The sequence below is a fragment of the Phaethon lepturus genome, unplaced genomic scaffold, assembly GCF_000687285.1.
Source record: "Phaethon lepturus isolate BGI_N335 unplaced genomic scaffold, ASM68728v1 Scaffold57547, whole genome shotgun sequence".
In the NCBI taxonomy this organism is placed as follows: Eukaryota; Metazoa; Chordata; class Aves; order Phaethontiformes; family Phaethontidae; genus Phaethon; species Phaethon lepturus.
In genome coordinates this window covers 1-13,571 of record NW_010550869.1, presented here as the reverse complement: position 1 = coordinate 13,571, position 13,571 = coordinate 1, and the positions used below count along the sequence as shown (strand labels likewise).

Below are 13,571 nucleotides of genomic sequence, written 5' to 3'. Positions count from 1 at the left end.
TATATTTATATTTATTTATATATTATTATATAATATTTAGGTGTAGTTTCCCAGATGATGCTTTTGGTGCAAGGAGCTCATGGTCCCTTATGTTCTTACCAGTGCCATGAAGAATTATGCCTAGGAAAGAACATTTTTCTTTTAAGCTGCTTTCAAACCCTTAACCTGGAATGGCTTTCAGGTTTTTTGAGCTTGAGGTTTTGCTTCCTTTAGAAACATTTTCCCTTTTTTGATTACATGATTATTTTATGAATGCACCACCATAGGTCACAGAACTACTTGAAGATGGATTACTGGGGATTGCCCCTTTGAAAGAAAAATACAGGTTTATTGCAAGAGTAAGACTTTCAGGTGCTAGATGCTGCTCCAGTGCAGAACTAAAAGATATTACACCCCAGTTTCAGTCTAAGGAAATGTGATGACAGCGAGCAGTAGGGAGATGGCAGAGCATCACAACAAATGTCGTACGTTTGGATGTTTGATTTCGGTAAATTTGAGAGCAAGTTATGGTCTTTCTGCAGATCTCTCTCTTATCTTCTTATAAAATAGGTCTGAATAACGAGTCAGTCCTGAAGGCATGAATAAATGATGCAGAAATACAGGATAGCTGTTAAATAATAAAGAAAATTATTTCCTTGAGGCATTTGGAAGAGCAGGGAGGAAGCATTAGGGAGATGCGTTAGCAGCAAAATGTCTTCTGCGCTAAGAACTGACCTAGTTCTGAGTTTCTGCAGAATATACCTGCCCAAGAGCTTTGCCTTTGTCCTGCTGCACATAACTTAATAATAATTGCGATACTTGGCTTGTGTTATAGGCAGCGTCCAGCTTGCAAACCTCAGCCAGAGGATGGCACCACTGTTCGGCTTTCCTCACCACCTTGTGAATCTAACAGCACTGATTTTCTCTCTGTCACACATTACGGGATTTTTCTCATATCTTAATCTCTTATTTTAATTTACAGGATTTAATGGAGCAGCTTGAGAAGCAAGACAAAACTGTTCGCAAGTTAAAGAAACAGTTGAAAGTATTTGCTAAGAAGATTGGTGAACTTGAAGGTACTGTTACATTTTGAGAGAAAGATTTTGGTTTACTTTTTGTGATCCCACTGTCGTCATATCCATCTGTCTTAGCGGTCGAGAGGGCATGAGGTCTTCAGTAGCATTAACCTCTGTTAATTGACTCCAGATACAGGAGGACGTCTGTGTGTTCCTTTATACACCTTTAGAAGATTTGTCATAATTTGAAGTGATAAGTAAAGGAGATTGATGTTTCTCCAAAGGCAGGAACCATAATATAACATAAAGGAATGTTACCTGGGCTGTCTGTGCACTCAAAGACAGTATCTGTTTTTGTCAAGACAAAAGCAATACTAAATATGAACCAGGCAGAAATAATTTACCCAATTTTCCTCTGTGAATTTCTGTATCACTAGAGCCAAGAACGCTGAGACTGTCTTTCTCCACTTGAGGTTTCCTTTCACAGCTGCTGACAAACTTGAATATGAGAATGCTGAGATATGGTCTAAGCTAATTTTATTTTTATGAGCATCAGAGTGAGTTCCCTTAGGGTCTTAGGGCTGGTGAGACCAAGAGCTTATTATGTCTCTGCATAACTAAAGTAATTTTAATTGCTAAAAGCAATTAGTAATGTTATAAATTTGAAGTATGAATTTTTAAAATAATACTGGCCCTAACATTTCATAACGTTTTTATGGTCATCTGCTGGTTCCAGAAACAAGCTTACTGCCTAATGAGTTGTTTTATTGAGTACTAAGATTGAAATCAGTGACTGTGTAATCTTCAGTGTTTCAGTGTTTGAAAGGAACAGTGATACCAAGTTAAACCTGGATTAACAGGAGTAAATTATCCTTTAGTTGGTGGCAGCTCTCCTTGAGCTCCAGTTTGGATTGTTACCCTGAACCAAAGAAAACATTCCCTAGTTCTATACGCTGGAGTTCTTCCTTAGAAATGTCATAGTCTCCTCTGGCATGCATTGGTTTCACTGGAAAATATTATATAATTTCTTTTCATTTCCTCTCTGAAGTGGGCCAGATGGAGAACATATCACCTGGACAAATCATTGACGAACCTATTCGTCCAGTTAACATTCCACGGAAAGAAAAGGACTTCCAAGGGATGTTAGAATATAAGAAAGAGGATGAACAAAAACTTGTCAAGAATCTTATTTTAGGTAAGCATCTTTCTAGTTTGCGGCCTCCTCTGCTCCCACACACACTGTGAAAAATGAATGCTAAGAACACAGAATTTCCTTTATGAAAAAATAGCTTATTTTGGTTTTGACAGTATTCAGTTTATCTAAAATTCCTAAAAGTCTATTGTAATCTAATCGTCCTTCCTGATGAGTACAGTACATATTAATGTGTCTGCAAATTTTTAGCAGGCAGTTATGTTTTTGTATTCTGTTCAGATATTACACCAAGAAAGTGGCTCTTCCTAGTTTTATTCTTAGTTTTCACTGGCCATGTTATATATATATGTATGTACTATTAACTGGGGAGGCTGTGATTACCTCATATGACATCTTTCAATGACTTTATGCTTAACAAAACAATGTGTGTTTGTTTTTCCCAAGAGCTGAAACCACGTGGGGTAGCTGTCAACCTGATTCCAGGACTACCAGCATATATTTTGTTCATGTGTGTACGCCATGCAGATTACCTTAATGATGACCAAAAAGTGCGGTCATTGTTGACTTCCACTATCAACGGCATCAAAAAAGTGTTGAAGGTTAGTTAGTCTGCTTGGTTTAGAAAAAAGTTAATTTAACATTTGCTTTTGATTTTATGTCAGAGGAGTGAGAAAGAGGCTTTCAATGAATTAGATATGGATTTCTGACCAGTAAACTCCTCCCACTGAAGTCACAAAAAGTTGTCTTAACAAGCAACAAATTACAGTGATAGCACGTTATCCATATAATACCATAGATGCTTTGAATTAGTGGAAAAAGAACTACCTTCTTTTTATTTTGAATACTCTTCCTCCTCTGAAGCTATGCCTATAAAGATTTGGATGCAGTTAAAGTTTGCATAGTGAGTCTTTGTTAATCATCTCCAGAACGCTTAATTAAAATGTTTCATTTGCCGTTTTGGTTTACAGATTTCCTCATTTGCTTCATCTACAGATTACATTGATGATAATAAGTTACTGCCTAAAGTCTTCGCAATGAGTTGGCTAGGAGAGTTTAGCCCAGGGGTATCCTGAAGGGATTGATAAGCCATCAGTATGCTTCATGGAGTTTTTTAGTTTTTAAATAAAACAGATGTGCTCAAAAAGCAAGTATTTAATCAAGCTGCATGTTTTGTAAAAACATTTAGTAAAAAATCCTGCACTAGCTTAGATATTCATAGAAATTTTTGGACATGTTAAGTGGATGGAGTGCATGCTATAGAGCTCTAGAAATTTTAATTACTCAGCTTATTCTAGATTCTGTGTTCTTTGGTGAGGAGGTTTTGTTTTGTTTCCCATATTAGGCTGCCAGAATGGTTATGATGTAAGTGACATTCATCAAAACTGAATTGTTCTTTGCTCCTCCTGCTGGCTCTGCATCATTCCCATCCTCCCTGTTGGGCTCTTCACAAGAGTCATTGTGCCACAGAATGGGTGTTTTGGGAATACGGTCACATTGCCCTGTGATTTCGGCACAGAACAGTTAGGATGGGTCTGTAAAGCACAGGAAGATCACATCTGTTGAGGAAATCGTATTCCGAATGTTCTTGAAAAATATTACAGAGAATATGGAGGGTGTATTTAATGGTACTTTGTCTAAAACCTTGCTTTTCTAGTACGTTACTGAAATACACAAAGTTTTGCAAAACACCAAAATCTGATTAGCTACAATTAAGTGTTCAATTGTTTATCTAACATTTCATTATTTTATTCCTCCTACCAGTCTTTGTTGACATGTGTTTGTTTTTATCTTCAGAAAAGAGGTGATGACTTTGAAACAGTGTCCTTCTGGCTATCTAACACCTGCCGATTTTTGCACTGTTTGAAGCAATATAGTGGAGAAGAGGTAAGCAGTGCTCCTACTCTGGTTTCTTTTGCTCTACAACACTATTGTGAGCACTACTTTTTAACAAATCCTGTAATATCTCAAAATCTGGTCAAAGTCTCTTGAAATGGCTACATGTTTTGGGATGATGGTGATGACATCAGTGGAAAGTGTAGGGAGAGAAGATCGGAACAAGCTTCCCTTTATTGCAGGCTGGGGGCCCAGAGGCTAGATGACCACTGTGCTCCTGAAAGAGCCAACTCAGATTAAGTAGAAGAATCTGGCTGCTACCATTACATTGTTTAGTAATGATTCACTGAACTTCTGATGAAAAAGGCTGTATTAAGCCCTTTAACCATAGTATGGCAGACCAGTTTATGTTTGGAAGCTGTGGTGTGCCAAATTTCTTCTTCAAACTTAACTGGGCTTTTGGCCATATATGACCAGGCAAGAATGGCCATGCTGCAGTGGGAGGGAAGAGTCTTACCTGCCAGAAAGTTGGCAGAGTTTGTTCCTGTGTCAAATACTTGAAGTTTCAAGTCAAGGAAGCAGAAGTTGCACAAATCACAATGGAAAAGCAAATCCTAGCATTAGCCTCAATCAGAAGAACTTCCAAATTAAAGTTTTGAGGGGCTGTGACTATTATTTTGAAAGTAGTATTTGTCAGTTGCATGAAAAAATATAAATGCTGGGTTTGTGTAGTATTTTTGTATTCCATTGAAGCATTTGTTTCTGTTATTTTATGAATTCAGGGGTTTATGAAGCATAATACACCTCGTCAAAACGAACACTGCCTCACTAATTTTGATTTAGCTGAATACAGACAAGTACTGAGTGACTTGGCTATTCAGATCTACCAACAACTAGTCCGAGTGTTGGAAAACATTCTGCAACCAATGATTGGTAAGGCAAAGTTGAATTCCTTAAACTTCCCACCGTAGTACCAAAAAGAAAATTGTCATGGTGGTAATACACTGTATCTTGTAGGTCTTGTGGTTTTCTGTTTATAGATGACAAGGACCACACTGGACAGGTTGGATTAGAGGAAAAACTAAACTGTGGGTGGTTCTTCTGGTAGTGACAGAATAAATTGATTTCCTTTATTCATGCTTGTCATAAACCATGCATTTACAGGAAGAAACTCTTAGGTCAGTCTGATATTTGTGGCCCTGTCTGCCATGAGAAATATCCCATGGGAAAATTAGACTTTAATTACATGAGAACTCGTAATTAAAATTAATATGGAGAAAAATGGTTGGTTGTTATTATGGACAGCAATTAGCAATGAAATAGCTAGCAGTGATGAAGCTCGCATTCAGAGTGATTCTTTTCATTAAAAGTACTTTTCATTTTTCTTGTCAGAAAGTACTCTCACACAAATTTTCATTATACTTTCCAATCATAACATTTAGAAGAATGGAACAGCTCTTGGTTTGCTGACTGTGCTGCTCCTATGACCATTGGAGGAAGAAAGTATTTTGCTGAGCTAGAGCTAGACCTTCCTTTCAAACACACATGCTGGAATCTTTGTAAAAACCTTGTAAGTTTGGATTTTGCAGAACATAGTGGGACACAGAATTGCTGGAAATTGTGGTAAAGTGTGGCTAGCAGAAAGCCCAGCCTGCTTTTTCTGTGTAAATACTGTTTTGCTGTCTTCCACCATATGCTTGCATATCAGCAGTTTTCAGTCATTGTAATAACATTGTGAATCAAATGCAGTTTCAGGAATGCTGGAGCATGAGACTATCCAAGGTGTCTCAGGGGTGAAACCAACAGGACTGCGGAAGAGAACGTCCAGCATTGCTGATGAAGGAACCTACACTTTGGACTCCATTATTCGGCAGCTGAACTCCTTCCATTCAGTGATGTGTCAGCACGGAATGGATCCAGAGCTGATCAAACAGGTTGTCAAGCAGATGTTCTACATCATTGGGGCTGTAACGCTTAATAATCTTCTCCTGCGCAAGGACATGTGCTCGTGGAGCAAAGGAATGCAGATAAGGTGGGAGTTATACTTTTCTTGAATGCGCTACTGGACATCTTAGTGAACTCTTCACACTGCTGAACACTGTTTTGATGGAATAGGAGATACAATTTGAATATTTATTTTTCTGCACACAAACAGTTGCAGATGCTGTTAAAACTGATTTTGTGAGGTTTAGTTAAAAATAACTTGGTTAACTTAGGCCAAATCCTGGCTGGCGTTCAAGGAAAAGTGGTAGAAGCCAAACGAAAGTATTTCATCATTAAGAATCAGAACTGTAGGTGAAATGTTGGTAGTTGCTTTCTCAGCTTTTAGAGAAGAATAGCAAACATGCCTGCTGTGTTCTTTGTATGCTGGTGGCACAGTGGGTACCTGCTGTGTAGTTTGCTGCATCCTGCCATAAAGGCATCTTACTCTATTCCTGCACTTGGCATCAGTTGTCCAATGCATTCTACTGGCATATGCCAGGAAATTTAGCCAAGGCATTCCAGTCCCTTAAGTAACTTTGAAAAGCCTCACTGTACATTTGCATGGACAAAATCTCATTTGCCTTTCTTCTCATGCTCGTCACATTCCTACAATTAATAGTAACAGAAACAAATGGGATAAGCAAGTTAGTGGAAGTCTTTGGCCATAGTTTCTAACTGTTTTGAAACTTGAAATTTCCTGCCTTAACTGGAAGGAAACAGTATGAAGACAAAATTACAAGAAATTACAAGTGTGAAGGAAAAACATGTAAGGACAAAGAAGAAACACTAGGAAAGAGAAATTGCACATGCTTTTGATTTAGCCATTACATTTAGCATTAATGTCTTGATACTCTTACCTCTTTGTACAGATACAATGTCAGTCAACTGGAAGAATGGCTACGTGATAAAAATTTGATGAATAGTGGGGCTAAAGAAACACTGGAACCCCTCATCCAGGCTGCACAGTTGTTGCAAGTGAAAAAGAAAACAGATGAAGATGCAGAAGCCATTTGTTCAATGTGCAATGCACTAACTACTGCCCAGGTGAGCAAGCTCATTGTCTGTTCTGCTGTCACTCTTGAGCAGTTCTCTGCTCTGTTGGGTTTACTATGCTTGCCTGCACTGCTGTTGCACATGGATTGAAGATTTCTTACTTCGTTTTGCATTAGTACAACTAAAGCAGATTAAGTTGAAGGGGTAAAAAAAGGACCAGACCTTTTTGAGGTCTGATGTTCAAGAAAAGTTTTGAACTAATGAGAGGAAACTCAACAGATTGTGCAGTCTGTAGTACTATACATAGCCTCTCAGTTTGTGAAAATCCTTAGAGAAAACTCTTCACTCAGAGACGTCTCTGTACTCCAGACAGCTCTGCCTACGATACTGGGAAATGAGCTTTCTACCATCAGGGTTAGTATCGCATTAAGCTAGGACAGTTGATACAGAGCTGTTGTCTCAGGGTCTGCAAACAAAAGTGTTAATTTACTGTACCCATTAGTCTCAGAAGGCTGAACCAAGTGTATCTCAGTGAACAGCTGAAGACTTCTATTTATGAAGGCTTAGATTTTGTACAGATAAGTTGAACTTTGTTTTTTAAACGTGCTACATTTGCATAGAGCTTGTACAGGTATAAATGGATCCAAGCATCTTTGATTACTGAACAGTCCCATCAGGAAAAGCAAGAAATTTCTCCATTTCTTTCACAATGGTGTTGGCACTAGCGGTTGCATTGATATAGCCGTTTTGATTTAGAAATTCACATTGCTGGAAAATCTGTTAACTTCTTATTTCAGTACAAAGCTAAAATTCCACACGCTTTCAGTATTTTAACTTTGTTAAAAAGTGCTCTGTTTTTTTTAAGAGAATGATGTAAAAAACCAGAGAGAACATTTTATAAGTTTTACAGGTTTAACCCATATTATTATTTAAAGTTTCTGTGATGCGTTTCTTTCCTTTGGTGGTTTTAGCCCTATTTTTAGAGAAATATCTCAGTCTCTTGAAAAACAGTGAAGTAATCAGACTCTTCTGAATAGAAGTTACAGGTCATAATTACAGGGTCAAAATTAGAGTAAGAAATACAGCATGTTTCCAGGGGGTGTAGGAACATAATCTGATTTTTCCATAGTTTTGTATTTTCCACACACATGTAGAAATTTTGAGTTTCTACCTCCAAAGAACACATGTTCTGAAGGAGTCAGCCGTATAACATAGCATTAAGCAGGTGATGGAATTCTGTATGAATCAATAAAGCAAAAAATAACAAATACTTGTAAATAATTTTCTTTTTAAAATAGCTAATTTAAAAAGTAATTTATTAGTAACCATGGATGCATCTGTTGATTCATTAGTAAAATGAACCTAAGCATGGTTGTTCCTCTTCACAGATTGTAAAAGTCCTGAATTTGTATACTCCAGTTAATGAGTTTGAAGAGAGAGTCTTGGTATCATTTATACGTACAATACAGGTATGGCTATATCTTTGCATCAAAAATCATTTGACTATTTCTAAGAAACCCTCTGATAAGCCAAAATAGCTTGTGTCCTGAAATACATGCAGCAATCTGAAGTAAACTAGGCTTTTTAGCTAGCGTTTTTAGCTATGTTGAAAAGGTGATGTCAGCCTTAAAATTTTAAGCAACCACAATTTACTGCCTCCAGACTTGCATGAAAATGTGCGTTTCCATGTCAGTATGTATGAGATTTTTGGAAGGCGAGAGGTTTTTGTGTTTATACATCTTTGTGTATATAAACACACTTGTATGCCAACTTTTCAAGTGGTCACATTTATATATGCAAATTTACTTTTGTCAAACCTGTGTCTGCATGAGAAGTTCCAACTGCTTTGAAAACCAAGGCCTATGTTTATTCCAAAGTTCTTCATTTCACCCTTCTAGTTTTATATATAGATGAAAATTAAACACTTTGAAAACTCCAAAGAAAAAGAGCGAGTAGAACAAAATAAAAGAAACAAAGATGATCTTTCTGGTCTGTTAGAAATCGAATTACATTATTAGCAGGATAAGGGAGATTGGGAAGGTAGAACAGAGTTAAAGCTATAGTTCCACATACTGAAAAGATACAGTTACTAGATAGTGGGCAAATTCTTCCTTTTGCAGGGAATCTAAATATCTTCAGATTGCATTGTAAGGGGAAGATACGCAGAACCGAAAATGACAAAAATATCTACACTTTAATGGCACAATTTTTGCAAATGTGTTGGGTCAAATTAGCACAGAGCGTGTGTCTGTACACACACGTGTATCTGCAAGCACAGATTAAATACTACCTCTTTGCAAGATGATTATTATCAATGAAGTAGCTAAATGCTAACGCAATCACTTTCTTATCTTTGCAGATGCGTCTGCGAGACAGGAAGGACTCTCCTCAGTTGCTCATGGATGCTAAACACATCTTCCCTGTTACTTTTCCATTTAACCCATCCTCTCTGGCATTAGAAACCATTCAGATCCCAGCCAGCTTGGGCCTGGGCTTCATATCACGTGTCTGATCCCAAGGATGTACTGTCAGTGTTAGATGGAGAACCAGTTGCCTGATATCTTGTATCTGTTAAGACATAGTGAGCCACTGAAAACACATTTTATGAACCAACAGTCAATATATGCCCAGATCTGTAGTAAAAGTAGCTGGAAAACTACGTAACAGCACCACAGACTGAAGGCTAATAGAAAGATGTGCATTTGTGTTCACTCATTGCATTTACGAGGACATCACTGATTCATACATTTCCAGAACATGGAAATCTGGTCTGGACAAAAATTGTGTCTTCAGCTGTCTAGAGACATTTTTAGATCTTTAGTAACATATTTAAATAGTGTAAATTAAACTCCATATGTAATCTTCTTATAGGCAGGGACCACCAGGGACAGTCACAGTCCTGAACATGGAAGACTTGAAAGTAAGGCATTTTGTAGTAGAATACACAGTCACTTGGGAGCCTGTTACATTTAATTTGTAAAAACTGGAGTGGAGAAACACAAACTGGCAATATGTAAAATTATTTCTTAAACCACTTCCTTATTTATGTCAGTTTGACATAAATTCTAGTGATAAGTCTTTTAGCTCACTATATGCTATAACTTAGGTGTTCATTTGTTAGTACTGTAGTTTACCAAGCATACTAAATTGCTGCTGCATATTTTCTTTTAAATGTATGACAGTATCATACTAAGCACTAAAAATAAGATATTTCATTTTTTGTTGTCAACCTTATTTACAGTCCAGTGCAGTCTGTTACTTTAAGTGGATTTTTGCAAATGGTATCAAATAACACCTGTAGAGTAAAATGGTAACTAAGCACAAGTAGCACACTGGAAATTACATGTTTAGTTATTTTTGGAAGTAGTTAGCTAAAAACACAGAATCCTGAAGCAAATTATGAGAAGACAATAATTATTTTAGTATTTATTTAATTTTGTAGTCTGTCTAATGTTCTTCTTCGTTTGTAGACCCCAGATATGACTGTGTATTCTGAGTATAATCTCTTGTTTTGTTGCCGCTTAAAAAAAAAAAGAAAAAAGTATTCTACTGGAATTTGAGAGGAAGAACTTTAATAGAAAATTTCTGCAGTAGCCCAAGGCTCTTACTCTGTGAAAAGTTGACTAACAAGAATGTTAAGTAGGTTTTGACTATGATGCTGTCATTTGACTATGATTCATGCTGATTTAATGGTCGGAGATCTAGAGTGCATAATGAGAAAATGAGTTATTTTGGATATTGCACATCTTACTGGAAAGACTTTTCTGTCTTACATATCTTGGATCTTCTGTATAGAATTCACATTTCACAATGTGCAACCGAAGTGCAGAAGCCTTGCTTAAGGTTCCAGTTCTAACTTTAAAACTGGTAGTTTGTGGTGTATGGCTCAAATACACATGTAAAAAAAAGCCACACAGGTTGCTCAATTGTATTGTGCAATATTTTTAATGTATTATAATAATTAGCAACTTTAGCATTAACATTAATTTCTTTTAAAATATTGAGAAATAATCTAGAGGTACACTATTAGACTATTTGGTACTAATCTGTTTGCCTGCAAACTCACAGAAAAAAAAATGCTATTAAGCAGACCAAAACATTTCAGTTATGTTTTACTTGAGAGGTAGACATGCTGTTTGTATGGTTGCTAAAATCGGTAGTAAAGACAACGTAAACTTTGTCAGTATCATTTTAAGATGCTTATGTCATCTTATTTTCAAATGTGTATGCCCTGTATTATGTTTGACGGATCATGTTAGTACTTCCAAGAACCTAATACTGCATTGCGTACATGTTTTGAATTATCTTTGCTAGATGATTTAGATTGTTTTCCTGTGCATGGTATACCAAACACTTTTTTTTTCAACCGTTACTTGATTTCTGAAACTACAGCTGCTGTTAAGCGGCTCCAAATAAGGTATAAGGTAGTTTTCAGACTGTTAGGGGTACTGTACTTGTGAGAATGTAATGGGAAAGCCTTCACATCCAGTAACGAGGTTAGGAAAGAAAACAACATGAGAACATGCTGACCTACAAACTTTTTCTCCCATTGAAAAACACACAATTGGCATTACAGTATGTTCATACTGTAGATCAGGAAATGTATCTACTACTTAAGCATTAGTGTATTAAAATGTATGCCTAAATGTATTTTTGTTTATTTTTTAAGTTTGTTTACCTGTAAAAAGCCTTATTGTATCTTGTTTCCTTAAAAAAAGTAGTGGTTAGTAATTTATAGGTATTATCCTTAAACTCAGTGGTTTGACTGGTATTACTTTTATATCACATTAAAAGTATATGCTGCTTGACATGTTTTAAAGGAAAATATTTTTAAGTTGGAATAGATGTGTAATTGGTAATTCATCCAATGTTTTACATGGCAGTATTTTACATGCACTTTTCAGAAGTAAAATTTTAGTGTCAATGTATAATATATCTTTCACCTTAGGACTAATATCTCTTTAACCATGGAATATAATGCAGAATTATTTTAGCAACTTTTTTTTCTTCCTTTGAATCATTGTTATGCCCTTTTAATGTGGACATATCTTTTATATTTTAATTTATTATCTATTGCTATGATAGATTTTATCGGATGCTGGAAAAATACTTGTCAGTGACCCCTTAGAATTAGATACAGTTATTCTAGAGATTTTGCACAATAATTACCTCATTCAGTTTGGTGTATTTTTATTCCAGTGATGATTTTATTCTGATGTTTAGGACACAGTCTTCTATCCAAATTTTGAAAAATTGGTTCTCAGACTTCAATCTGGGATGGAATGTGAAAGTGCTTGAGTCCATTAAATGCAATTAATGTATTCTGTCTATCACAGGAAAAAATAGGATCAACTTCAATGCTGAAAAGTGGATTGATATCCAGTAACATTTGTTCCCAACTTGGAAACACCAGCATTTGCAATTTGAAGGTCTGTGTAATTTGTGATTTAAACGGAACACATTTCAAATACCATACAAAAACTATGAGTAAACACTTGTTTTTTTAAGATGCTGATACTTCATGTGATAAATAAAAGCCTTTAAACATAGGTTTTCACTTGATGCCACTACAGTACATAGATGAAAACCAAAACATTGTCAGAATGACCTGAGCTCTGATCTGTTGTAGTGTCTGATGTTGTACTTAGTAAATGTATGCATCATAAAAACTGTAGCCTAATAGCTATCACTGGAAAATGTCCAAATAAAAATACAACTGTAAGATTTGTTCTGGACTTTTTTTGTTTGCTTGTTTGGTTGGTTGTTCATAAGCTGTGTGCTGGCATAGGCCCCAGATGATCTCCCTCTACCTTCAAGGCAGACTTGGCACTGTCAGGGCCAGCTCCTGACAGTGTGCCATAGGCTGCTGTGCGTAGTTGAAAGTATTTTGTTCGACATAACCCAGTTCTGTTACGGCTTTTGTCACCAAATATTAACTGTTACGGAAATAAGAATTAAGATTTGCATTGTCTTCTGTGCCCTGAAAGCTCCTCGGTGCCAGGCAGGCAGGTAGGGCTAGTGGGCCTCTGGGCACGTATCCACCTGCCAACACCTGGTGTACAATGTTTATTCAACTCTTCTTTCTCATAAAAGCTATTTAAATATAATACCTATTAGTGCCCTAAGCTCACTAAACAAATTCTGAGTTGTTTATTTTTGTCTTATTCTAAGTTTGTTAGAGAAACTCCTTCATGGTGTCTTGCAGGAAGGTGAATGATGTTTCTGCTGTTTTTCCCTACTCGGTCAGCAATGGCTCCCTCATGATGCCTCTGGCAGCGAGAGTGGCCATTACTCCTGATCCCTCAAGGTGTACCCACGATGTCAGCTTTGCCAATACAGCGACGGGGACAGCTCCTCATCGCCACTGTACTTACGTACCGGTCAGAATTGGGAGCTAGCGTGTAAGCTGCCTGCGTTTTATAACGCCCCACGCGTGTAGGAATGCTTCAACCAGGTGCCGCGGGTCTCTGAGGCGAGCGACCGCCTCAGCTATGCCGAGGGCGGAGAACCGCCTTCCTCCTCGGCGGGAAAGGGCCGTGCCCGGGTGGGACAGGCCCAGGATCCGGGCCGCTTCCCCACGCCTCAGGGGCGGACCGCGGCCGCCTGCGCCCTGC

At 37.3% G+C, this 13,571-nt stretch overlaps 1 protein-coding gene across 1 annotated transcript; it reads left to right on the top strand.

Annotated features, from left to right (window-relative positions):
• Positions 1-266: 266 nt before the first annotated feature.
• Positions 267-10,715, top strand: LOC104623539 (unconventional myosin-Va-like; the record flags this gene model as incomplete). Its single annotated transcript, XM_010290663.1, has 10 exons — positions 267-338; positions 962-1,055; positions 2,044-2,190; positions 2,593-2,747; positions 3,943-4,032; positions 4,764-4,914; positions 5,731-6,013; positions 6,834-7,008; positions 8,346-8,426; positions 9,317-10,715. Coding segments are annotated over 10 exons (1,401 nt in total), but the record flags the coding sequence as incomplete, so codon positions are not given.
• Positions 10,716-13,571: the final 2,856 nt, after the last annotated feature.